Source organism: Ictidomys tridecemlineatus, chromosome 5 (genome assembly GCF_052094955.1).
Source record: "Ictidomys tridecemlineatus isolate mIctTri1 chromosome 5, mIctTri1.hap1, whole genome shotgun sequence".
In the NCBI taxonomy this organism is placed as follows: Eukaryota; Metazoa; Chordata; class Mammalia; order Rodentia; family Sciuridae; genus Ictidomys; species Ictidomys tridecemlineatus.
The window spans coordinates 23,505,829-23,526,123 of NC_135481.1; the positions used below are offsets into that span (position 1 = coordinate 23,505,829).

Sequence of the window (20,295 nt, forward strand, 5' to 3'; positions counted from 1 at the left end):
TACATTTACGTTCTCATCACTGGTGGCTGTCGCACCTGTGATTACTGCTTATTGAGATTACTTTTATTTATTTGGTAGTTGTTGAAGCATCACGAGAGACAGAAAAAGAGGAAACAAAAACTTCCGTCACTCGCGAAGTTAAGGGCAAAGCTGTCGCTTTTACACCTTTCACTCTCGGGTTTTAGTCTAAGGAACGTTTCCCAGAAGCTGTTAGAGCTGAGCACAGTCTTGCGAGAGCGCTCTCGTCTTGGGGCGGGACCAGAGGAAGCCCCGCCTTCCAAGACCAATCCCAGCTGTCTGCCGGCGGACAGGAAGCGGCGGCGGGCCTAGCAGCCCGGGAACCGGCAGCACGCGCATGCGCGCGCCCCTGGGGCGCCTGCGGGAGGGGGAGGGACGGGAGTAGGGGCGCGGCCCCGCGAGCCTGTTGGGTGCCCGCGCGTCACGTGGTGAGGAAGGAGGCGGAGATCCGTGACTCGGGGGAGGGGGGTAGAGAAGAGGGAAGGAGCGAGGGAAGGAAAGCGGGGAAGGGAGGAAGGAAGCAAGCGAGGGGAGGGAGGTCCCTGTTTTGGTGGAGCTGGGAGCGTTGCCGGCCCCTGAAGTGGAGCGAGAGGGAGGTGCTTCGCCGTTTCTCCTGCCGGGGGAGGTCCCTGCTTCCCGTGGAGGCTCCGGACCAAGCCCCTTCAGCTTCTCCCTCCGGATCGATGTGCTGCTGTTAACCCGTGAGGAGGCGGCGGCGGCAGCGGAAGATGGTGTTGCTGAGAGTGTCAATTCTGCTCCTCTCTTGGGTGGCGGGGCTGGGAGGTGAGGCACGACCCCGCGCGCCGGGGGCGCCGCGACCACAGCGGACCGCGAGGCGGAGCGGCGGCCAGGTTGAGCGGAGCCCAGTCGCGCCGTGCGGCGGGCGCGTTAGTCAGCCCGGCCGGCCGGCGGCGCCACTCGGGCGCGCCGCTCTCCCCGCTCCCTATTGTCCCCCGCGCCCCGACCGCGTTCCCTTCAGTGGCGGGCCGTAGAGGTTCGGTGCCTCCAGCGAGGCCTTCCCCGCCCCCACCGCCCCGGCGTTGCGGGAGGTGGCAGTCTCCTCCTCCCAGAGAAGCGAAGTCGGGAGATTCGGGTCGCCAGGCGAGAGCTGCGGAGCCCAGGCCGGCGCTGCATCCTTCTAACCTGCTTGCGGGCGGGCGCCGGCGCAGGCAGCTGCCGTGGGCTGGCGGTCCTTGCCGCCCTCGCTCAACGCTACCCTCCTCACCTTCCTCCCCAGCCCCCAGCCCCTGCCGGGTGGCCGGTTCCGGAGTCCGCTCCGCGGAGGAGCACCGCCGCGCAGACTCGGGGAAGTTGGCGATGTTTGCGGTCGGGCTCTTGTATTGTTCTTAACCCAGCGCGGCGATCCAGACCGACCCCGTTCTGCAGTGGGGCCGCCCGTGGAGTGTAGCAGTCATCTTCCGCTTGTCCGGCAAGAGTGATTTGGGTTGTCCCTACTGCCCTGCACTGAGTGCCCTAGTGTTTGAAGAGAGCGCAGGAGGGTGTGTTTGCTTCAGTGAAAACATTCTGTCGCCCAAGGGAAAGGGTTTGGTAGGGGTAGTATGTTTCGGGATGTTCTTGGATCTGTAGGCTGGATTGGGTGTCTTAGAATGCAAGGAAGATCCTGGGTGACCCAACTCCAAGAGTTTTCTTCAACTCTCAGGTGGAGTAGACTTACTGTTTAGTCTGTGGATTGTCAAAACAGTGAGTGCCCCCTCCCCCGTACAAATTGGAGTTACATTTCGCTGAAAGTCTGTACTCTTTCCTGATGACTCGAGTTTTTGAAGACAATGATTTTTATTTCCAGTATTTCCTAGGACCAGTGGCATTATTCTGTTGTTTAAAACGCTTTAGTATGCTTTTTGACTTGTCCCAAAGTATACTTAAAAGCCTTAAAGTATGTTTAAAAGCATGAAAACTTTTCATGAGTTCTTTGGATAAGTGTCTATCTGTAGCTTAATATTTTTTTGTAGCGAATTGTTTCTTTTCTTTGTCCCTTTCTCTAATGACTGCAGGGATAAGTTTATTTGTCATATATTCTGCTTAGTCTGAGAGTGGTGCTGTTCAGGCAGCCGTCTGTTGTAGTTTGTTAGGTGTACATTTTAGGTTAAAAGTTGCTAATAGACGTGTACTTTTTAAAAGGATCCAATCTGGAAACCCTTTGTAAGGGCGTTTTCATTTAACGTTTGTATTTCTGTTCTAAATGTGACTTCCAACAAAAATCACTTGACTGGCTGTTCTCACTTTTTGTGATTGTAGTCAGGAGTTAAGACACTTCTCTATGAGCTAATAAACACAAAACGGGAGACACTTTATTTTTTGGTACTCTGGATTGATGGGGCGCTTTACCACTGAGCTACATGCCCAGCCTTTTTTATTTTATTTTATTTTTTGAGATTGGGTCTTGCTATGTTGCCAAGGCTGGCCTGTAACTTTCCATCCTGCCTCAACCTCCCAAGTTGCTGGGATTACAGGCGTGTTTCCATGCCAAACGCAGGGCCTTGCTTTGCAAGTGCTCTACCACTGAGCTGTATCTCCAGTCCTTTTTTTTTTTTTTTTTTTTTAAATTTTGAGACAGGGTTCCACTAAATTGTCCAGGCTAAACTTTTAAATTTGTAATCCTCTTACCTCAGCCTCCAGAGTAGCTGGAATTACAGGTAATTACAATTATCACTGTGCCTAGCTAAAATGTTAAATTTTGATGTTGTTAAGAATTTTTTCAAAAAACTAAGAAAATTTTTATTTTGAAAATTTCAAAATTGTAACTTTTGAGAACATGGATATATTTTTGATTTTATTGTACCAAGTTTTATCTATTGATCTGAGCTATATATGGTCAAGTTTGTTAGATATTTATCTGATTTGTAGACTACATTTAAATTGAATATATATTTGATTTGTATAGGAGAGAAATAAGTTTGTATAAAATTAGAAGTGTTAGTGGAAATACAGATTTAACTTTAAAGTATAAATCATTTCCAGGTACTTAATAAACTCTTGCTAGTTGCTTTCCCCTTTACAGTATGTCAATCTCTGTTATGTGTGAAATTTTTCTTCTACATATGACTGAAAGTGAGAAGTGGGAAGCTGAAAGTGAGAATTAAAAGTGTTTAGAATCCTAAACTTTCCTGATGTTGTCCATTCTTGCATATCTCATCCTGTGTTGTATTTGTAGGACCATAAAGTAACATTTCTAGAGTTCACAAAATATGTAGACATGCACTCAAATGTATACATAAAAATGCTTTTTTAAATTATTTGTAACCACATTAGAAATTCATTGGAACTGTTTAGCTATAGCTCAAATAATTTTTATGTATGTGTGAATATTACTTTTTTTTGAGACTGTGTGTGCCAGATTGGCTTTGAATTCCTAGACTTTTGTTCCTCTTGCTTCAGCCTTCTCAGTAGCAGGGAATGCAGGTTGGAGCCTTTTACCTGCCCCCACAACCCAAACTCAAGTCTTGCACATGCTCTACCATTGAGTTACATTTCCAGCCCTTTTAATTTTGAGACAGGTCTTGCTAAATTACTTAGGCTGATCTCAAATTTTCAATCCTGTCTCAGCTTCCAGAGTTGCTGGGATTAAAGGCGTGTGCTTCTGTATCAGGCTGCATGTTACTTTTTTAACACAGATATACAGGGAGTTAACATCTTTCTTTAAAAATTTCATGGTGTGTTTGAGAAGTCAAAAGGTATTTTAGTTGTAACAGTAAATTAATCCCATAATGTTTTGGCTTGATTAAGTGATCCATGAAATGAATTTTGGAGTGTGACATGTTTTTATATTTAAAAATCTGGTGTAAGTGCTTTGCTCTATACTATATACTTTATAAAAATAAGCTTTCTGGAAGTTTGGGCAAAAGAATTAAAAGCATTAAAGTTTAAGCTTAAGCTAGTTTTCTGACTTCTGCCAGTAAATGAGTCTATGGGATTAATGAAAGAGACAGGTGTTTGTCTTTAAGGCGCTCTGACTCTATATTTTAAACTAGAGTTTGAGAGTCCAGTTAGCTCTGTCATCTTAACAAAACCCATTTCAATGTGTCCTACATTAAGAGTATGTTTTGTAAGTACAAGACCTCTGTTAGGGGTTGAGGGGAGATAGGCATGACAGACACTTCAGTTTTCTGATGTACTTTTAATAACTTAAGCCATTCAATGGTGTGTATTAGCTTAACTCTTTAAAATTTTCCTAAAGAGGGTTGGGCAGAGGGTATAAGGGACGTTTCTGTGATGTCTGTTTTGTATTATGTGCCTGAAATTGTTAGTATTTTCATTTTTCAATAGTTGGGGGAGGTGATATTTTACAATAGAAAAAAAAGGCTTGAAGAGATTGTTCATGTAGCATCATCTGCCACTAAGTGGTGGAAATAAGACATTCATACCCAAGCCAGTGGGATCTCAAAGCCTAACTTGCTTATTTATTTATTTGTTTTTGTGGTACTGGGGATTGAACCCAGGGCCTCACACATAATAGACAATCATTCTGACACTGAGCTATATCACAGTTTTTTTTTTAAATACTTTTTTTGTAGTTGTAGATGAACAGCATGCCTTTAATTTGTTTGTTTTTAAGTGGTGCTAAGAATTGAATCCAGTGCCTCACAAGTGCTAGGCAAGTGCTCTGCCACTGAGCAACAGCCCCAGCTCTATATCACAGTTTTTAAAAAAAATTTATTTTGAGACAGGGTCTCACTTAGTTGCTCAGGCTGGCCTCAAACTCCAGGTCCTCTTGCCTCAGCTTACTGAGAGTCAAAATTATGTGTGCGTATCACACACCCAGCTAAAGCCTAGCTTTAAAAAAAATTTTTTTTTAATATATTGCTCCCTCATGCTCTTTTTTTTGTTGTTACTGGGGATTGAATCCAGGGGCACTTGACCACTGAATCACATTCCCAGCCCTATTTTGTATTTTATTTGGGGATAGGATCTCCCTGAGTTGTTTAGCACCTTGCCATAGTGGGGCTGGCTGGCTTTGAACTTGCGATCCTCCTGCCTCAGTCTCTGGAGCTGCTGGGATTCTAGGCAAGCATCACCATGCCTGGCCACTCACACTTTTTTTTTTTTTTTTAAATAATATAACTTTATTTGTTTATTTTTATGTGGTACTGAGGATTAAACCCAGGGCCTTGCATGTGTGAGGATAGCGCTCTACCGCTGAGCCATAACCCTAGCCCCCCTTCATGCCTTTTTAAAAATAATTTATTTATTTATTTTTTATTATTAAAGTTTTGTAATTATACATAGTAGTTGTGTTCCCCCAACAAACTCATACATTCATGGAAATTTCTTTCAGTTCATGATTCTCCTACCCTTATTTTCTTCCCCTCTCCCATTCTCTTCCTCCCCTTCCTCCTCTGTCCTATTCTTCTTTCTCTACTAGACTTTCTTTTGCTCATCTATTAATTTGTATTTGATTGATTCTTTATGTCATCTTTATCTTTTCCTCATGCTTTTTTGATAGTAGTTTCACACAAACTCAAAGGTGACCTCTGGACTAAACTGCCTTAGAGATGTTTTTTATTATTTTTTTTGCAGTGTCTTTTAAGTTTCAACTAGTGATCAGCATTGAAAAATCAGAAAGTTTCTCAGTGAAATTTGTGGATTTGTGAATTTGTTGGAGAAGCCTTGGAAATCCTGACTCTATTGAACTATATGTTTTGATTGTCTGGGGCTAAGTAGTAGGGCCAGAGCTGCCCTCTTTGAACTGGGCATATATGTACCAGTCATTGTAGTTCCCATCATTGCTGCTTACGATATACCTGGCCTACTTTACTCATTTTTGTTACCTGCTTGGGTCCTGTGGGCATGTTCATATCTGCTTCAGCTTCATTTTTGCATAGATGGCATTATTTAAAAATGTCCTTTTTACTGTGACTTCTTATCCAACTTTTAATACTTTTTGTATTTTTCATTTTTCTGTATTCTTAAAATGTATGAATAAACATCATGACACCTATAGTACTTTTTATACAGCACTAGGTTATTAGTTTTTCTGTTTTTTTTGGGGGGGGGTGCAGTGTTGGAGATTGAACCCAGGGCCTTGTGCTCTGTCACTGAGCTACACTCCAGCCCTTTTAGATATTTTTAAAATACATGTTTCCATAATACAGGTTGAACTACCCTAATCTGAAAATTGAAGCATTTTGAATTTTAGACTTTTGCACATTAAGAACTCCCTCCCCATTTTTTGATACTGGAAATTGAACCCAGGGGTGCTTTACCACGGAAGCTACATCCTTAGTCATTTTTATTGAGATGGGTCTCAGTAAGTTGCAGAGGCTGCCCTCAAACTTCTGATCCTCTTGCCTCAGCCTCCTGACTTGCTGGGATTACAGGTGTGTGCCATTGCCCCTGGGCAAAATGTGAACCACTTCTGGTTTCAGGGAGTGCAGATAAGGGATATTCAACATGTAGTAACAATTTGAGATTCTTTAAGTAAAACCAAAAATGATGACTGTAATCACATCATATCTCTTTTTTTAATATTTTATTTTTTTGTTGTAGTTTTATTCATTTATTTTGTTTTATGTGGTGCCGAGAATTGAACCCAGGCCTCACACGTGCAAGGCAAACACTCTATCGCTGAGCCACACCCCAGCCCACATCATATCTCTTTATCTTTTTTTTTTTTTTAATTGTAGTTGTAGATGGACATAATACCTTTATTTGTTTATTTCTGTGTGGTGCTAAGGATTGAACCCAGTGCCTCACATGCCACTGAGCCATAGCCCCAGCCCATACCTCTTTATCTTAAAGAGAAATAAGAAACCATTTTTTTTTCTTCTGGGATGAGAACCACTGAAAAAAATTAGTTGAGTAAATAAAAACCAACTTAGCCTTTTCTCTTTTGGGATACAAGTGTCAACTCTTTTGAAATTCAGGAAATAAAATAGAACAATAAATTCAATAATAAGCCACATTTTTCTAATATTGTTGGGGAGAAGACAGGTTCAGATTCAGAAGGGTCAGGTTGAGAAAAGTACTGTATAACAAGTCATTGGGAACAGACTTAAATTTTTGGCTGGGGTTTGAGGATGTAACTGGTAAAGCACTTGCTTAACATGCATGAGTCCCTGGGTTCAATCCCCATCACTGCAAATAAAAATAGCCTATAATTCATTCATTCATTCATATTCTCTCTCTCTCTCTCTCTCTCTCTCTCTCTCTGTAGCAGGAATTGAACTCAGGGGTGCTTAACCACTGAGCTACATCCCCAGCCATTTTTTATATTTTTTTAGAGACAGGGTCTTGCTGTGTTGTTAAATTGCTGAGGCTGGCTTTGAACTCATCATTGTCTGCCTGCCTTCCTGCCTTCTTTCCTTTCTTCGTTCCTTTGCTTCCTCCTGCCCTTCCTCCTCGTACTAGGGATTGAACCCAGGGCCTGTGCATTGTAGATAAGTGCTCTACCTCTGAGCTATACATCCCCAGTCCTTGGCTGTTTTTATTGGCAATTTTACTAAAATGTATTATTACGTGTTTGCTGTTTTTTTTTAAATGATTATGGTTTAGTAAATGAGAACAACTGCTATTTTTCTGAGCTCTTTTGTAGTTTATTTTCCGGAAGCTGTTGAAATAGCTTGGTAGTTTATTGTTGTTCTAAGTTTTTTCTAATGGAGTGTACTTACCCCCACCCCCATTACTGGGAATTGAACCTGGGAGTACTCTTTTACAGAGCTACATCCTCAACCTTGAAAACAATTTCCTTAAAAACTTTTTTGAGAGAGTCTCCTTAGGTTGTTTAGACTGGTGACCATCCTGCCTTATCTTCTAGAGTAGCTGGGTTTATAAGTGTGTGCTACTATGTCCAGCTGTTCTAATAATTAGTTTTAGCAGCATTTGAACTTTTTGATTAGTTTTTTTTGTTCTGGTTTTCTTGCAGAACTTGAGGATTTCACCTTCTAATTTGGTGTTTTTATCCCCCCCTCTCCTACTTTGGGGAAACTTAATAGTTGATACATTTGCATGGAATAAATAAGTTCTGAGTCTTATATGAGATAAAGTACACAGGGTTTAGGTAGTTTTGTCTTTTTTTTTTTTTGGTTTGTTTTGTAGAGTTTAATTTCGAAGTTGCTTATACTTATTAAGTGGAATGATGTTGTACTAATGTGTTTTGCTACTTAAAGTGAGGCAGGGTAGACTGAAGAGAAAGAAACTGATGAGTAACCTGGAAGACATAGCAAATGTACACTCATTTAGTTGCAAGTGGATCTGAATCATGAGCACTCTAGTTTCAAACTAATGTATTAGATTATTGGTACTAAACATACTGTAAAATGACCAATTATATTCTCTACTGGAATATAAACTGTAAATTAAGAAAAAGTATTACCTCAAGTGAAAGTTAGATAACAGAGGTTTTTGATACTGTTTTATTGTTTGTTTACAGTAACTAGTGATATTTTGGGTGATTAGGAAAATTTGGGTGATTTTTAAAAAAATTGTGTTAAAGTTCAGTTTCTTGTTTTGTTGGCGCTGGAGATTGAAACTGTGGTCTTATATATGCTTAACATGTGCTCTATCCCCTGGGCTACCACCCCTTGTCTTTTTTTTTTTTTTTGATGATAATAGGCATGGAACTCAGGGCCTTGTAAGTGTTAGGCAAGTATTCTACCACTTTACATCCTGCCGTTTTTATGTATTAATTTTTTGAGACAGTGTCTAAGTTGCCCAGGCTGGCCTTCTACTGCCTCAGACTCCCAAGTAGGAGGGTGTATAGGTATGTACTACCACACCTATTCGACTTTGTCTTTTTCTTTCTTTCTTTTCTTTTTTTTTTTTTGTGATGCTAGGAATTGAATCTGGGCGTGTTCTACCTCTGAGCTATACTTCTAGCCCTTTTTATTTTATGTTGATACAGGGTCTTGCTAAGTTGCCTAGGTGGGTCTCAAACTTGCAGTCCTCTTGTCTTACCTCCCAAGTACCTGGGATTACAGGTGTGCATCACTGTGCCTGACAACTCTTGTCTTTTAATTGTGTTACATTATAATAATTAGAAAAATTTTGCTAAAGTTGGTGGTAATTTTTTTTTTTGAGATGGATTTTACTCTGTTGTCCAGGCTACTCCTTTTTAAAAAAATATTTTTTTTCCAGTTGTAGATGGACATGATACCTTTAATTTTATTTATTTATTTATTTATTTATTTATTTATTTATTTATTTATTTATTTATTTATTTATTTATTTAATGTGGTGCTGAGGATCAAACCCAGTGCCTCACTTGTGCCAGGCAAGCACTGTACCACTGAACTACAACCCCATCCCCATGCCCAGGCTATTCTTGAATTTATGGGCTGGAATGGTCCTCTTGCCTCAGCCTCCCAGGTAGCTGGAAGTACATGTGTTTACCATTGCATGGGGATATATATTTGGAATGGACTAGTTTAAAATATATTCTAGATGGAGTACCAACATTGTACTTTGTATATGTGAAGCAGGCATTGGCTGTTGCTGCTGACGCGAAGTTTCTGTGAGAGGAGTGTGTAAACACTAATTGGGGAGAAGAATCTAAATAGGAAAGCTGTGGACAGAGGAACACCTTGTTTTCAAATCTGAACCCTCAAGCTCAAAAATCACAGGGGTGGGGCTAGAGATGTGGCTCAAACAGTAACGCGCTGGCCTGGCATGCGCGGGGCGCTGGGTTCGAAATAAAGATGTGTCCACTGAAAACTGAAAAATAAATATTAAAAAATATTCTCTCTCTTTCTCTCTCTCTCAAAAAAAATTCATAGGGGTATATATTCCAAATTTTAGAATTAATTAGCAACTTTGAATTTGGTCTGTGTTTCAGACTGACAATTCTGTGTGATTAGCTTGGGTAAAACACTTCAGGGTTCTTTTTTAAAATTTATTTTATGGTTCAATACTGGAGAACAGGTCTTGTAGTTCCTTCCCCAATGCTACTGGGTAAATTTGTTCTGAAGTTACAGTTCTAACCAAAAAGTCTGAGAGGTGCACAGCTCTTAAAGCACTAGGGTTTCCTGTGTATCTGTGACTGGCAGGACTCATGAAGCCACGGTGTTGAGTGAGAAGAAAAGTAAAAAACATACTTTGTTAGAGCAGATGCAATGCCAAAATATATAGTTCCAATTATGTACTGAAATTTGTTAATCTGGAGAGACATCAACCAATAGGGAAGGTTTTTAGAAGTAAAAAAGAATGGCATGTACTCTAGTAAGATGCTAGTAAGTTCACTTCCTTGGCATGGATAGGAAAAGTGCTAGTTGGGCCATGATAACCTGGAGTCTCATTATTCATGGTTTTGGCTATGATAACTATGTGGTAGAATATTGTGGAATGTGCATTGGTGCCCATGTTGAGGAGTTGGGATATGATACAATAAGAAGTAAATTAGGTGCTCGATGAATTAGGTGATTGAGGATTGGTTTAGAGTAGTTATTGTAGAAATAAACATATAAAAAGAAATGACTTGGAAGAAAATCTGGTAAAATGTGGCACATGTTTAAATGTGATGCTAACAAAATTTATTGAGGGCTTATTCTGTGTTGAATTTGGATCTTAGGGGCTTTTTCATTGGAGAGAATATGTGTAGGATTTTGAGTTTGATAGAAGGTTATATGTTGGAATAGGTATTAAAGCCTGGGTTTTTATTCTATTTGCATGCTCATAATTGGGGTCTGGTTAACACTTTGAACAGAACTTCAATAATCTGTGGCTAGTTTTTTGAGAAGCACTGCTCTAAGACAGCTGGATAATAGAAGTTCCGTGAATTTGGAGTGGAAGGGAGAAATTTAGTTTGAAGATTTTTTAAAGTTGGAATTAGGCTCTTTAGTTCAAAAATGTTTGGTACTCTTTTTTTTTTTTTTAATATTTATTTTTTTAGTTCTCGGCGGACACGACATCTTTGTTGGTATGTGGTGCTGAGGATCGAACCCGGGTCGCATGCATGCCAGGCGAGCGCGCTACCGCTTGAGACACATCCCCAGCCCATGGTACTCTTTTTTTTTTTTAAAATATTTATTTTTTAGATGTAGATGGACACAACACAATGCTTTATTTTTATGTGGTGCTAAGGATCCAACCTGGATCCTGCCCGAGCTAGGGGAGCGCTCTATCCCTGAGCCACAATCCCAGCCCCAGGTACTCTTGATTCTGTGTGAATCTTGAACTTCCTGTTTTAAAGAAAAATCAGAGAAAATAATAATATTTGCATTTATAAATGGGCATATATAACTTGTGTAACAAAATTTTTTTTCATTTAACTTTGTTTGCATTGTTGATGACAAAAGATAGACACAAACATTTGAACTTTGGATTTAACTTTAAACAAATACAAATAGAATCCATTTTTAATAGTTGAAATACTATAATGTCATTACTAAACATTAGAAAGTAGAATTTAAGAAGATTTCTTTCCTCCAACCCAATTTATATCATCCAGTCTTTTAAAATGCTTTTATGGATTTATATTATAATGTTTGTATAGTCTTGTTTCCTTTAAAAATTAATGTTATTAAAATGTGCATGTAAAAGCAGAAAAATATTTATAATGATCTGTATCTTTGCTAGAATGGGAATTTTATGAAGGAAACAACTTTACTGTTTGTGTTTTAGAACCTAGCATGGGGCCCAGTTCTCATTAATTGTCAGGCATGGTGGTGCATGTCTGTAATCCCAGCTACATGCAGTCCTCCTGAGGAAAGAGGATTGAAGTTTGAGGCCAGTCTTTATAACTTAGAGAGATCTTGTCTCAAAATATACAAAAAGGGATTGGGGATGTAGCTCATTGATAGAGTGCTTGCTTAGCATGCACAAGGCCCAAAGTTTATTAAAACCACAGAATTGTTAAATACATTGCCTGTGAAGTTGGCTAGACTTCTGAATTACATATTATATAGCCATTTTCATTCAGTAGAGGTTGTCAAGTGAAGCAGCCTTTAAAGTACTGGTTGTCAGGTATTTTATGGAGATAGCTTTATAATATGAAACTAAAATGTCATGATGACTTTTTGTTAAAACTGAATATTCTGAATATTTAATACTAAATTAAAAAGTGACTCCTCCCATTATTATAGTATGTTATCAGAATTCCAAGTGTGTAATAATAAGGGTTAGGTATTCTAATCCAGCATAGTGTAGAGGACAGTTTTGGTGCCACCTTTGGAGCTAGGTTGTCATTTGAATTTATAAATTGGTTAGGAAGTAAGAACTTAAGTTTGGTTGAAATGTTATAAAACAACAATTTTAATGGTAACCCACATAATTCGGTTTTACCAACAAAAATAGCAAGAATCTCTTAGTAATCCTAGCATCCCTAGGAATCGTAGACCATTGAGTAGGGGGACCCCCCATTTTTAGGTGTAGAGCAAACTGTAATGGTACAACAGGGAAGTAGACACAGATGTTTTGGAATGTGATGTGGGAGCATGGTGAGATAGAGTGGGTTTAGGATGAAATGCAGGGTGTGGGCTAGACAGATTTTGAAGTTGTGACTGGAGTTTTTGTGTGTAACTTAGGAGAGCAATGTAGGTAGGTTGGGAATTATATTTCCTTATGTGGATTATTATTTGTTCTTGTGCCTATACTTATTTGAAATCATATGAAAGAGTTTCAAATCTAAATTAATGAATACAGTTCCAGTTTTGGATTTTAAAATTTTATTTCATAAGTGAGTGTAGAAATTTAACACATTCAATATATTTTAATCATTCATGTTTTGTCCCTATGTGATTGATTTAGTTTGTAATTTATAGAAGAGCTGCTTTCACTTCTGAGCCAGCTAGCTTTATTATTTCTTAGAGACTAGTTTATTTCAAAAATTAGATGTGTTGAAATATGCTTTTAATTGTAGGCACACCCTCCTATCTTGAACTTTCACTAGTAACTGTTTGGTGTAGATATTTGTTTCTAGAAGATTATTTGGTTTCTAATGAAATGTATATTGGCTTAAGTTTGAAGTCACACTGTAGAATTAGCTTATCCAAGAGTGCATTAAAGTCACTTAAGTATACTTCTGAAATATAGGACAAAATAATTTATGGAAGCTTACATTTGTTACATGGGAGAAGAGTTTTATGGTATTCAGTACTTCAAGATCAGAGTGAATATATGTCAAATATAAGAAATATTGGTTAAAACATGATGCTTGAGGTACAGTTGATGACTCAAATAGGAGTCTAAGTTATGTTTTATGTTGGGAAAAAGGTTCTTGGTACCTAATTTTCAAATTATACAAGTGAAAAGTCTGTTGGTAACAACTTGATGACAAGTAATTTTGATGGAGTGTGTACTGGGGATTGAACTCAGGAGCACTCGACCACTGAGCCACATCCCCAACCCTATTTTGTATTTTATTTATGGACAGCGTCTCTCACTGATTTGCTTAGTGTCTTGATGTTGTTGAGGTTGGCTTTGAACTCGAGATCCTCCTGTCTCAGCCTCCTGAGCTGTTGGGATAATAGGCATGCACCACTGTGTCTGGCAACGTGATTTTTTTGAGGAATAGAAATATAGCAAAGTAGAAGCCATAGTTTATTTATTTATTTATTTTTGGTTCCAGGGATTGAACCCAGGGGTGCATTGAGTTAACTCTACCATTGAGTTACATCCTTAGCTCTTTTAATATTTTGAGATAGGGTTTTGCTGTTACCCAGGCTGACTTTGAATTTATGATCCTCCTGTCTCAGCCTCTTGAGTTGTTGGGATTACAGGTGTGTGCCATAGCACCTATCTTATTCCTTACACATCCTCTTATTTATTGTAATTGGGTTTTTCTGTAAATAGGAAGATTTGTAATGCCAAAACAGTTTTGCAGATTTTTTTCTCCCATTCTTAAGATTGTAGAATTAACTTTTTTGTATATAGATGGGAAAAGAATTGTTTATTTGTTAAGTGATGTTGTTATACCACATACAGATGATAATATTGACCAACCATCAGTAAACTGATTTGTATTTTCCCCCTGACGTTAATGACATTTTCACTCTGTTTTTTTCCCTTCTCCTGTATTTAATTTAGATTGAAATAGAAGATTGTAAGTTTTAGAATCAAGGGCATGGGAAGGAATCTTTTATTTCTCATAAAATAATGAAAAATAATTATAAAGGTTAGCATTTATGGAGTACTTACAACATATCAGAGACTGATTGGAGTTTTATACACACACACACACCCACACACACGATGTATGTATATACATAAATATGTATATATACACTTTAATGAATTGTATCCTGAACAAATTTTATATTTTTTACAGTGTTGTGGAATTAAACCACGGTTTGGTACATGCTAGGAAGATGTTTTACCAGTGAGCTACAATCCCAGTCCATCAGTGAAATTCTTTTTTCTTTCTTTCTTTCTTTCATATTAAGACTTGAACCCAGGGATCACTTTATCATTGAACTACATACCTAGTCCTTTTTATTTTATTTTAAGACAGCATCTCATTAAGTTGCTTAGGGCATTGCTAAATCACTGAGGCTGGCTTTGAACTTGTGATCCTTCTGCTTCAGCCTCCTGAGTCATTGGGATTACAGGCATGCACCCCTGCACCTGGCTATAATTTCTTCTTTTTTTTGGTACCAGAGATTGAACCCAGTAGTACTTAGCCACTGAGCCACATCCCCAGCCCTTTTTTATCTTGAGAGAGGATCACTAAGTTGCTTAGGGCCTTGCTTGCAGGGCTGAGCATGGTAGTGCATGCCTGTAATCCCAGCGATTTGAGAGGCTGAGGAGGAATGCAAGTTCAAAGCCAGCCTCAGCAATTTACGACCCTGTCTCAAAAAAATAAAAATTAAGGACTGGGGATGTAGATCTGTTGTTAAGCACCCCTGGGTTCAATCTGGAGGAGTAATAATAACAAAGAAAATTTGCAGGAAATAAAAATATTGTTCTTAAATTGTAAACCTCTCTGGTGGCAAGAGTCTAAGTTATGTTTTTTTTTCTACTTAGAACCTGCTGGTCATTATTTAAAAAAAATTATTCTGATTTGTTATACATGATGGCAGAATGCAGTTTATTTCATATTCCACATATAGAGCATATTTTTTTAAGACACTCACTGATTATACACAGAATATTTTCACACCATTCCTATCTTATACATGCACTTAGGGTAATGATGTCTAACTCATTCCACCATCATTTGTACCCCGTTACCCCTTGCTTTCACCTCCCTCCACTTTGTCCTATCTAAAGTTCCTCCATTTCTCTCATGTTCTTCCCCCAAAGGACATTATGCATCTGTGTCCTCATATCAAAGAAAACATTTGTCTTATGGTTTCTTGGGATTGGCTTGCTTCACTTAGCATTATATTCTCCAATTCCATCCATTTACCTGAAAATGCCATGATTGTATTCTCTTTTAATGCTGAGTAATGTTCCATTGTGTATATATATACCAATGGATATATATACACACACACACACACACACACACACACACACACACACACAATGGAACATTGTAGATGAATGGATAGTTTCATCTACGGAAGGGCATTTAGGTTGGTTCCATAGTTTAGTTATTGTGAATTGTGTTGCTATAAACATTGATATAACTGTGTCCCTATAGTATGCTGTTTTTAAGTCCTTTGGGTATACACCGGAGAGTGGGATAACTGGGTCAAATAGTGGTTCCATTCCTAGTTTTCCAAGGAATCTCCATATTGCTTTCCGGATTGGCTGCTCCAATTTGCAGTCCTACCAGCAATGTATGAGTGTTTCTTTTCCCCTACATCCCGCCAACACTTATTGTTGTTTATATTATTTTTTTAAAAAAATATTTATTTCTTTTTAGTTGTTCGCAATGCTTTTGTTTTATTTATTTATTTTTATGTGGTGCTGAGGAACGAACCCAGGGCCTTGCACTTGCTAGGTGAGCTCTCCATCACTGAGCCACAACCCTAGCGCCTGTTGTTTGTATTCTTGACAGCTACCATTCTGACTGGAGTGAGAAGAAATCTTAGAGTAGTTTCGATTTGCATTTCTCTAATTGCTAAAAGATGTTGAACTTTTTTTCATATGTTTGATTGATTGATTGTATATCTTCTTCTGAGAAGTGTCTGTTCAGTTCCTTGGCCCATTTATTGATTGGGTTATTTTTTTGTATGTGTGTGTTAAGGTTTTTGAGCGCTTTATATATCCTAGAGATTCGTGCTCTATCTGAAGTGCTTGTGGTAAAGGTTTGCTCCCATTCTGTAGGTTCTCTATTCACCTCACTGATTGTTTCTTTTGCTGAGAAGAAGCTTTTTAGTTTTTTTTAAAAATTCATTTTTTAGATGTAGATGGGCACAACACATTGCCTTTATTTTTATGTGGTGCTGAGGATCGAACCCGGTCCCGCCTGTGCTAGGTGAGCACACTACTGCTGAGCCACAATCCCAGTCCCAATGAATGGTGTGTGTGTGTGTGTGTGTGTGTGTGTATGTATATATATATGTGTGTGTGTGTGTGTGTATATATATATATATATATATATATATATTTTAATATCCTTATTTATTTTTATGTGGTGCTGAGGATCTAACTCAGTCCCTCACACTTGCAAGACAGGCACTCTACCACTGAACTACAGACACAGCCCCATGAATGGTATATTTTATCCCAACCTTTCATTTTTCAGTCTATGGGTGTCTTTTTCTATGAGATGAGTCTCTTGAAGGCACCATATTTTTTTTTTTTTTTTTTAGAGAGAGAGAATTTTAATATTTATTTTTTAATTATCGGCGGACACAACATCTTTGTTTGTACATGGTGCTAAGGGTTGAACCCAGGCTGCACGCATGCCAGGCGATCGCACTAGCCCCGAAGGCAGCATATTGTTGGGTCTTTTTTAAAAAATCCTATCTTCCAGTCTGTCTTTTGATTGGTGAATTTAACCATTTACCATTTAGGGTTATTATTGAGATATGATTTGTATTACTGGTCATTTTTTTTTAAAAATTTTTGGTATTTAGCTTGACTTGGTTTCTCCTTTGGTTAGCTTTTCTTTTATTGTAGTTTTTCCCTTTGCAGATTTTCATTGTTGTTTTTAATTTCCTCCTTGTGGAATATTTTGCCAAGAATGTTCTGTAGTGCAGGCTTTTTTTGCTGTAAATTCTCTTAGTTTTTGTTTATCATGGAAGGTTTTTATTTCAATGTTAAATTTGAAGCTTAATTTTGCTGGGTATAAGACTCTTGGTTGGCATCCATTATCTTTTAGAGTTTGGTATATGTTATTCCAGGATCTCCTAGCATTGAGAGTCTGGGTTGAAAAAACTTCCCTTATAGGTAATCTGATTTTTCTGTCTTGCAGCCTTTAAAATTCTATTTATATTCTGTATGCTAGGCATTTTCATTGTAATGTGTTTTGGTGTAGATCTGTTGTAATTTTGTACATTTGGTATCCCACAGGCTTCTTGTATTTGATTTTCCAATTCATTCTTCATGCTTGGGAAATTTTCCGATATATTTCATTGAAGAGATTGTGCATTTCTTTGGTTTGAATATCTGAACCTTCCTCTGTCCCAGTAAATCTTAAGTTTAGTCTTTTGATGGTATCTCATAATTGTTGGATATTCTGTTCATGATTTTATACCATCTTCACTGTGAGGTCAACTTTGTTTTCAAGATTGTATATTTTGTCTTCATTGTCTGAGGTCCTGTCTTCCAAGTGATCTAGTCTGTTGGTGATGCTATCTATTGAGTTTTTTAATTGGCTTATTGTTTCTTTCATTTTTTTAGGATTTCTTTCTTTCTTTTTTTTTTTTTCAGAATCTCTCTTGAAGTAATCTCTTTTAACCTGTATTTGCTCTCTTAATTCTGTGTTGGTGTGATTGATGATTGCCTGAATTTGTTCTCTTATCTCTTTGTTGGATTGATCGATTTTTGCCTGTATCTCCTCACTTAGGTTGTTCTATAATTCCCAAATCATGTTAGTTATGTATATTCTGAACTCCTTCTCTAACATTTCATCTACTTCACTATCTATGGATTCTGCTGTTGTAGTGTTTTGGTTGTTTGGGGCACGTTCCTCCCTTGTTTATTCATGATGTTTGTGTGTCTTCCTCTCTTTCTGTGTAGACCTGAGGTATTACTGTTTTGCCCCATTGTCTTATAGTGTGCCTACAGGTTACCAATACCTCCCAGGTCCTTACTGTTGCCTCATGATGGAAGTGGTGATATCCCAGTTTCGTGGCGGTGGCAGCCTCAAGCCTGTATGTTTCTTTATGTTGGGCTGTGCAGCCATGTTTTAGTGATTAAGAAACCCCAGCGCAGAGTGGCTCTATGTGCTGGTGTTGGGTGACTCTGCCCCAGAACTCCGGGCCGCAATGGTGGGTGGCTTGCAGGCGGTTTGGCTCTGCATCCGGAACTGGTCATTTTTTTTTCTACTTTTACATGAATGCAGTTTTTTAGTATAGTTTACTACACAGTACTTTTAATCCTGTTCAATTCCCAGGACAAAACAAAACAAAACAAAACAAAACAAAAATTGGCATTCCCTTGAGTCCTTCCTGTTTTAACATTTTGCCTTTGCATGAGTGAGGCATCAGATAGTATCAGAGGAGCTTCAGATCTATATTTAGAGCTGACACTAGTTTGTTTTTGTTGTTTAGTTTTTACTCCTGTTTTGTAGGCTGTGTTTACTTTGGTACAAATCTTGTATACAAAGGATTTAAAAAAGAAAACTGTATGGGCCACAAATCACGTTAATTAAAATGGCAACAAAAACTTGGAAGTAGTTTCTATGCTTGTACTTATTATTTGCTTTCAATAACCACTAGTATTGTGATGACATATTTTTTATCTATACTCCAGACCTCTCCCTTGAATTCCAGACCCCTGTATCCCAGCTGCCTGGCTTGACCAAATATCCAGTTAAAATGTGTAAAAGGAATTTCAGACTTAAAGAATCAGAAACCTCTGATAACATCACCTGGCACCTTTTTATTTATAGTCTTTCCCGTCTTAGTAAAGGAAAGCTCAGTTGAGCTTCTTTGAAACTTTTGAGTCATTTTCTATTCCTTTCTTAATACCTTGTGCACAAGAAATCCTGCATAACAAATTGTGTCAACTCCTCCTTCAAAGTGTATGCAGATTTTGACTGTTTATCATCAGCTCCACTGCTACTATTCTTTTGATACAAGTCAACATCCCTATCTTCAGTTATCTACAAATTTGCTGTTTTCCCTGCTTCTCTTGTCTACCCTTTCAGTCTCATCTGTTTAAAAGCTTGTTCAGAACAAACCAGAGGTAAATTGAACACTTTAAAAGGGCCGGAAATGTAGCCCAATGGTGGAGTGTCCCTGGGTCCAATCCCCAATCAGTACTGGTAGGTTTAATGATTTAGAACTTTCTCTACAAGAACTAAGTTTCACAGGGCACGGTGGCACACTCCTGTAATCCCAATCCCAGAGACCCTGGAGACGGAGGCAGGAAGATTGGGAGATTTTGTCTCAAAATAAAATAAAAAGTGTTATGGTTGTAGCTCAGTGATAGAGCATGCTGAGTTTAATCCTCAGTACCAATAAATAAATGAATAAATGGAACTAAGTTGCTTTCTAACTACTGTATGTTCCTGTTTTTTAAAAAATTTTAAATTAAATTATTTATTTATTCTAATTTGTTACAAATGACAGCAGAATGCCATTCATTTCATAATACAGATATATACCACAGTTTTTCAAGTCACTGGTTGTACACAACGTATTTTCACACCATTCGTGTCTTCATACATGTACTTAGAGTAATGATGTCTAACTCATTCCATGGTCATTCCTCCCCCTTGCCCTGTCCCTTCCCCTCCCTCCCCTTTGCCCTATCTAAAGTTCCTCCATTCCTCCCATGCTCCCCATCCATCGCCATTATGAGTCAGCATCCTCATATCACAGAAAACATTTGGCCTTTGGTTTTTGGGATTGGCTTACTTCACTTAACATTATATCCTCCACCTCCATCCATTTACTTGCAAATGCCATGGTTTTATTCTCTTTTAATGCTGAGTAATGTTCCATTGTGTATATATACCAAAGTTTCCCTATCCATTCATCTACTTAAGGGCATCTGGTTGGTTCCACAATTTACCTATTGTAAATTGTGCTGCTGTAAACGTTGAAGTGGCTGTGTCCCTGTAGTATGCTCTTATTAAGTCCTTTGGGTATAAACTGGGGAGTGGGATAGCTGGGTCAAATGGTGGTTCCATTCCCAGTTTTTCAAGGAATCTCCATACTGCTTACCAGATTGGCTGCACCAATTTGCAGTCCACCAGCAGTGTATAAGTGTGCATTTTTCCCCACATCCTTGCCAATACTTATTGTTGTTTGTATTTTTAATAGCTGC

General features: G+C 38.6%; 1 protein-coding gene across 4 annotated transcripts in view; it reads left to right on the forward strand.

Annotated features, from left to right (window-relative positions):
* Positions 1–491: 491 nt before the first annotated feature.
* Adam10 (ADAM metallopeptidase domain 10) overlaps positions 492–20,295 on the forward strand; it is a 151,049-nt gene continuing 131,245 nt past the window's right edge. For 2 of the 4 annotated variants that reach the window (XM_078049551.1, XM_078049553.1), the window contains exons 1-2: positions 492–801; positions 1,256–1,517. Coding sequence is in view for 1 of the 4 variants with exons in the window: in XM_005316620.5 (XP_005316677.1) it covers positions 747–801 (55 nt within the window). In the remaining 3 variants the exon portion in view is untranslated. Of the gene's footprint in view, positions 802–1,255; positions 1,518–2,649; positions 2,673–20,295 lie in introns of those variants that run through there. The other 2 variants (XM_005316620.5, XM_078049552.1) reach the window with 2 other exon arrangements.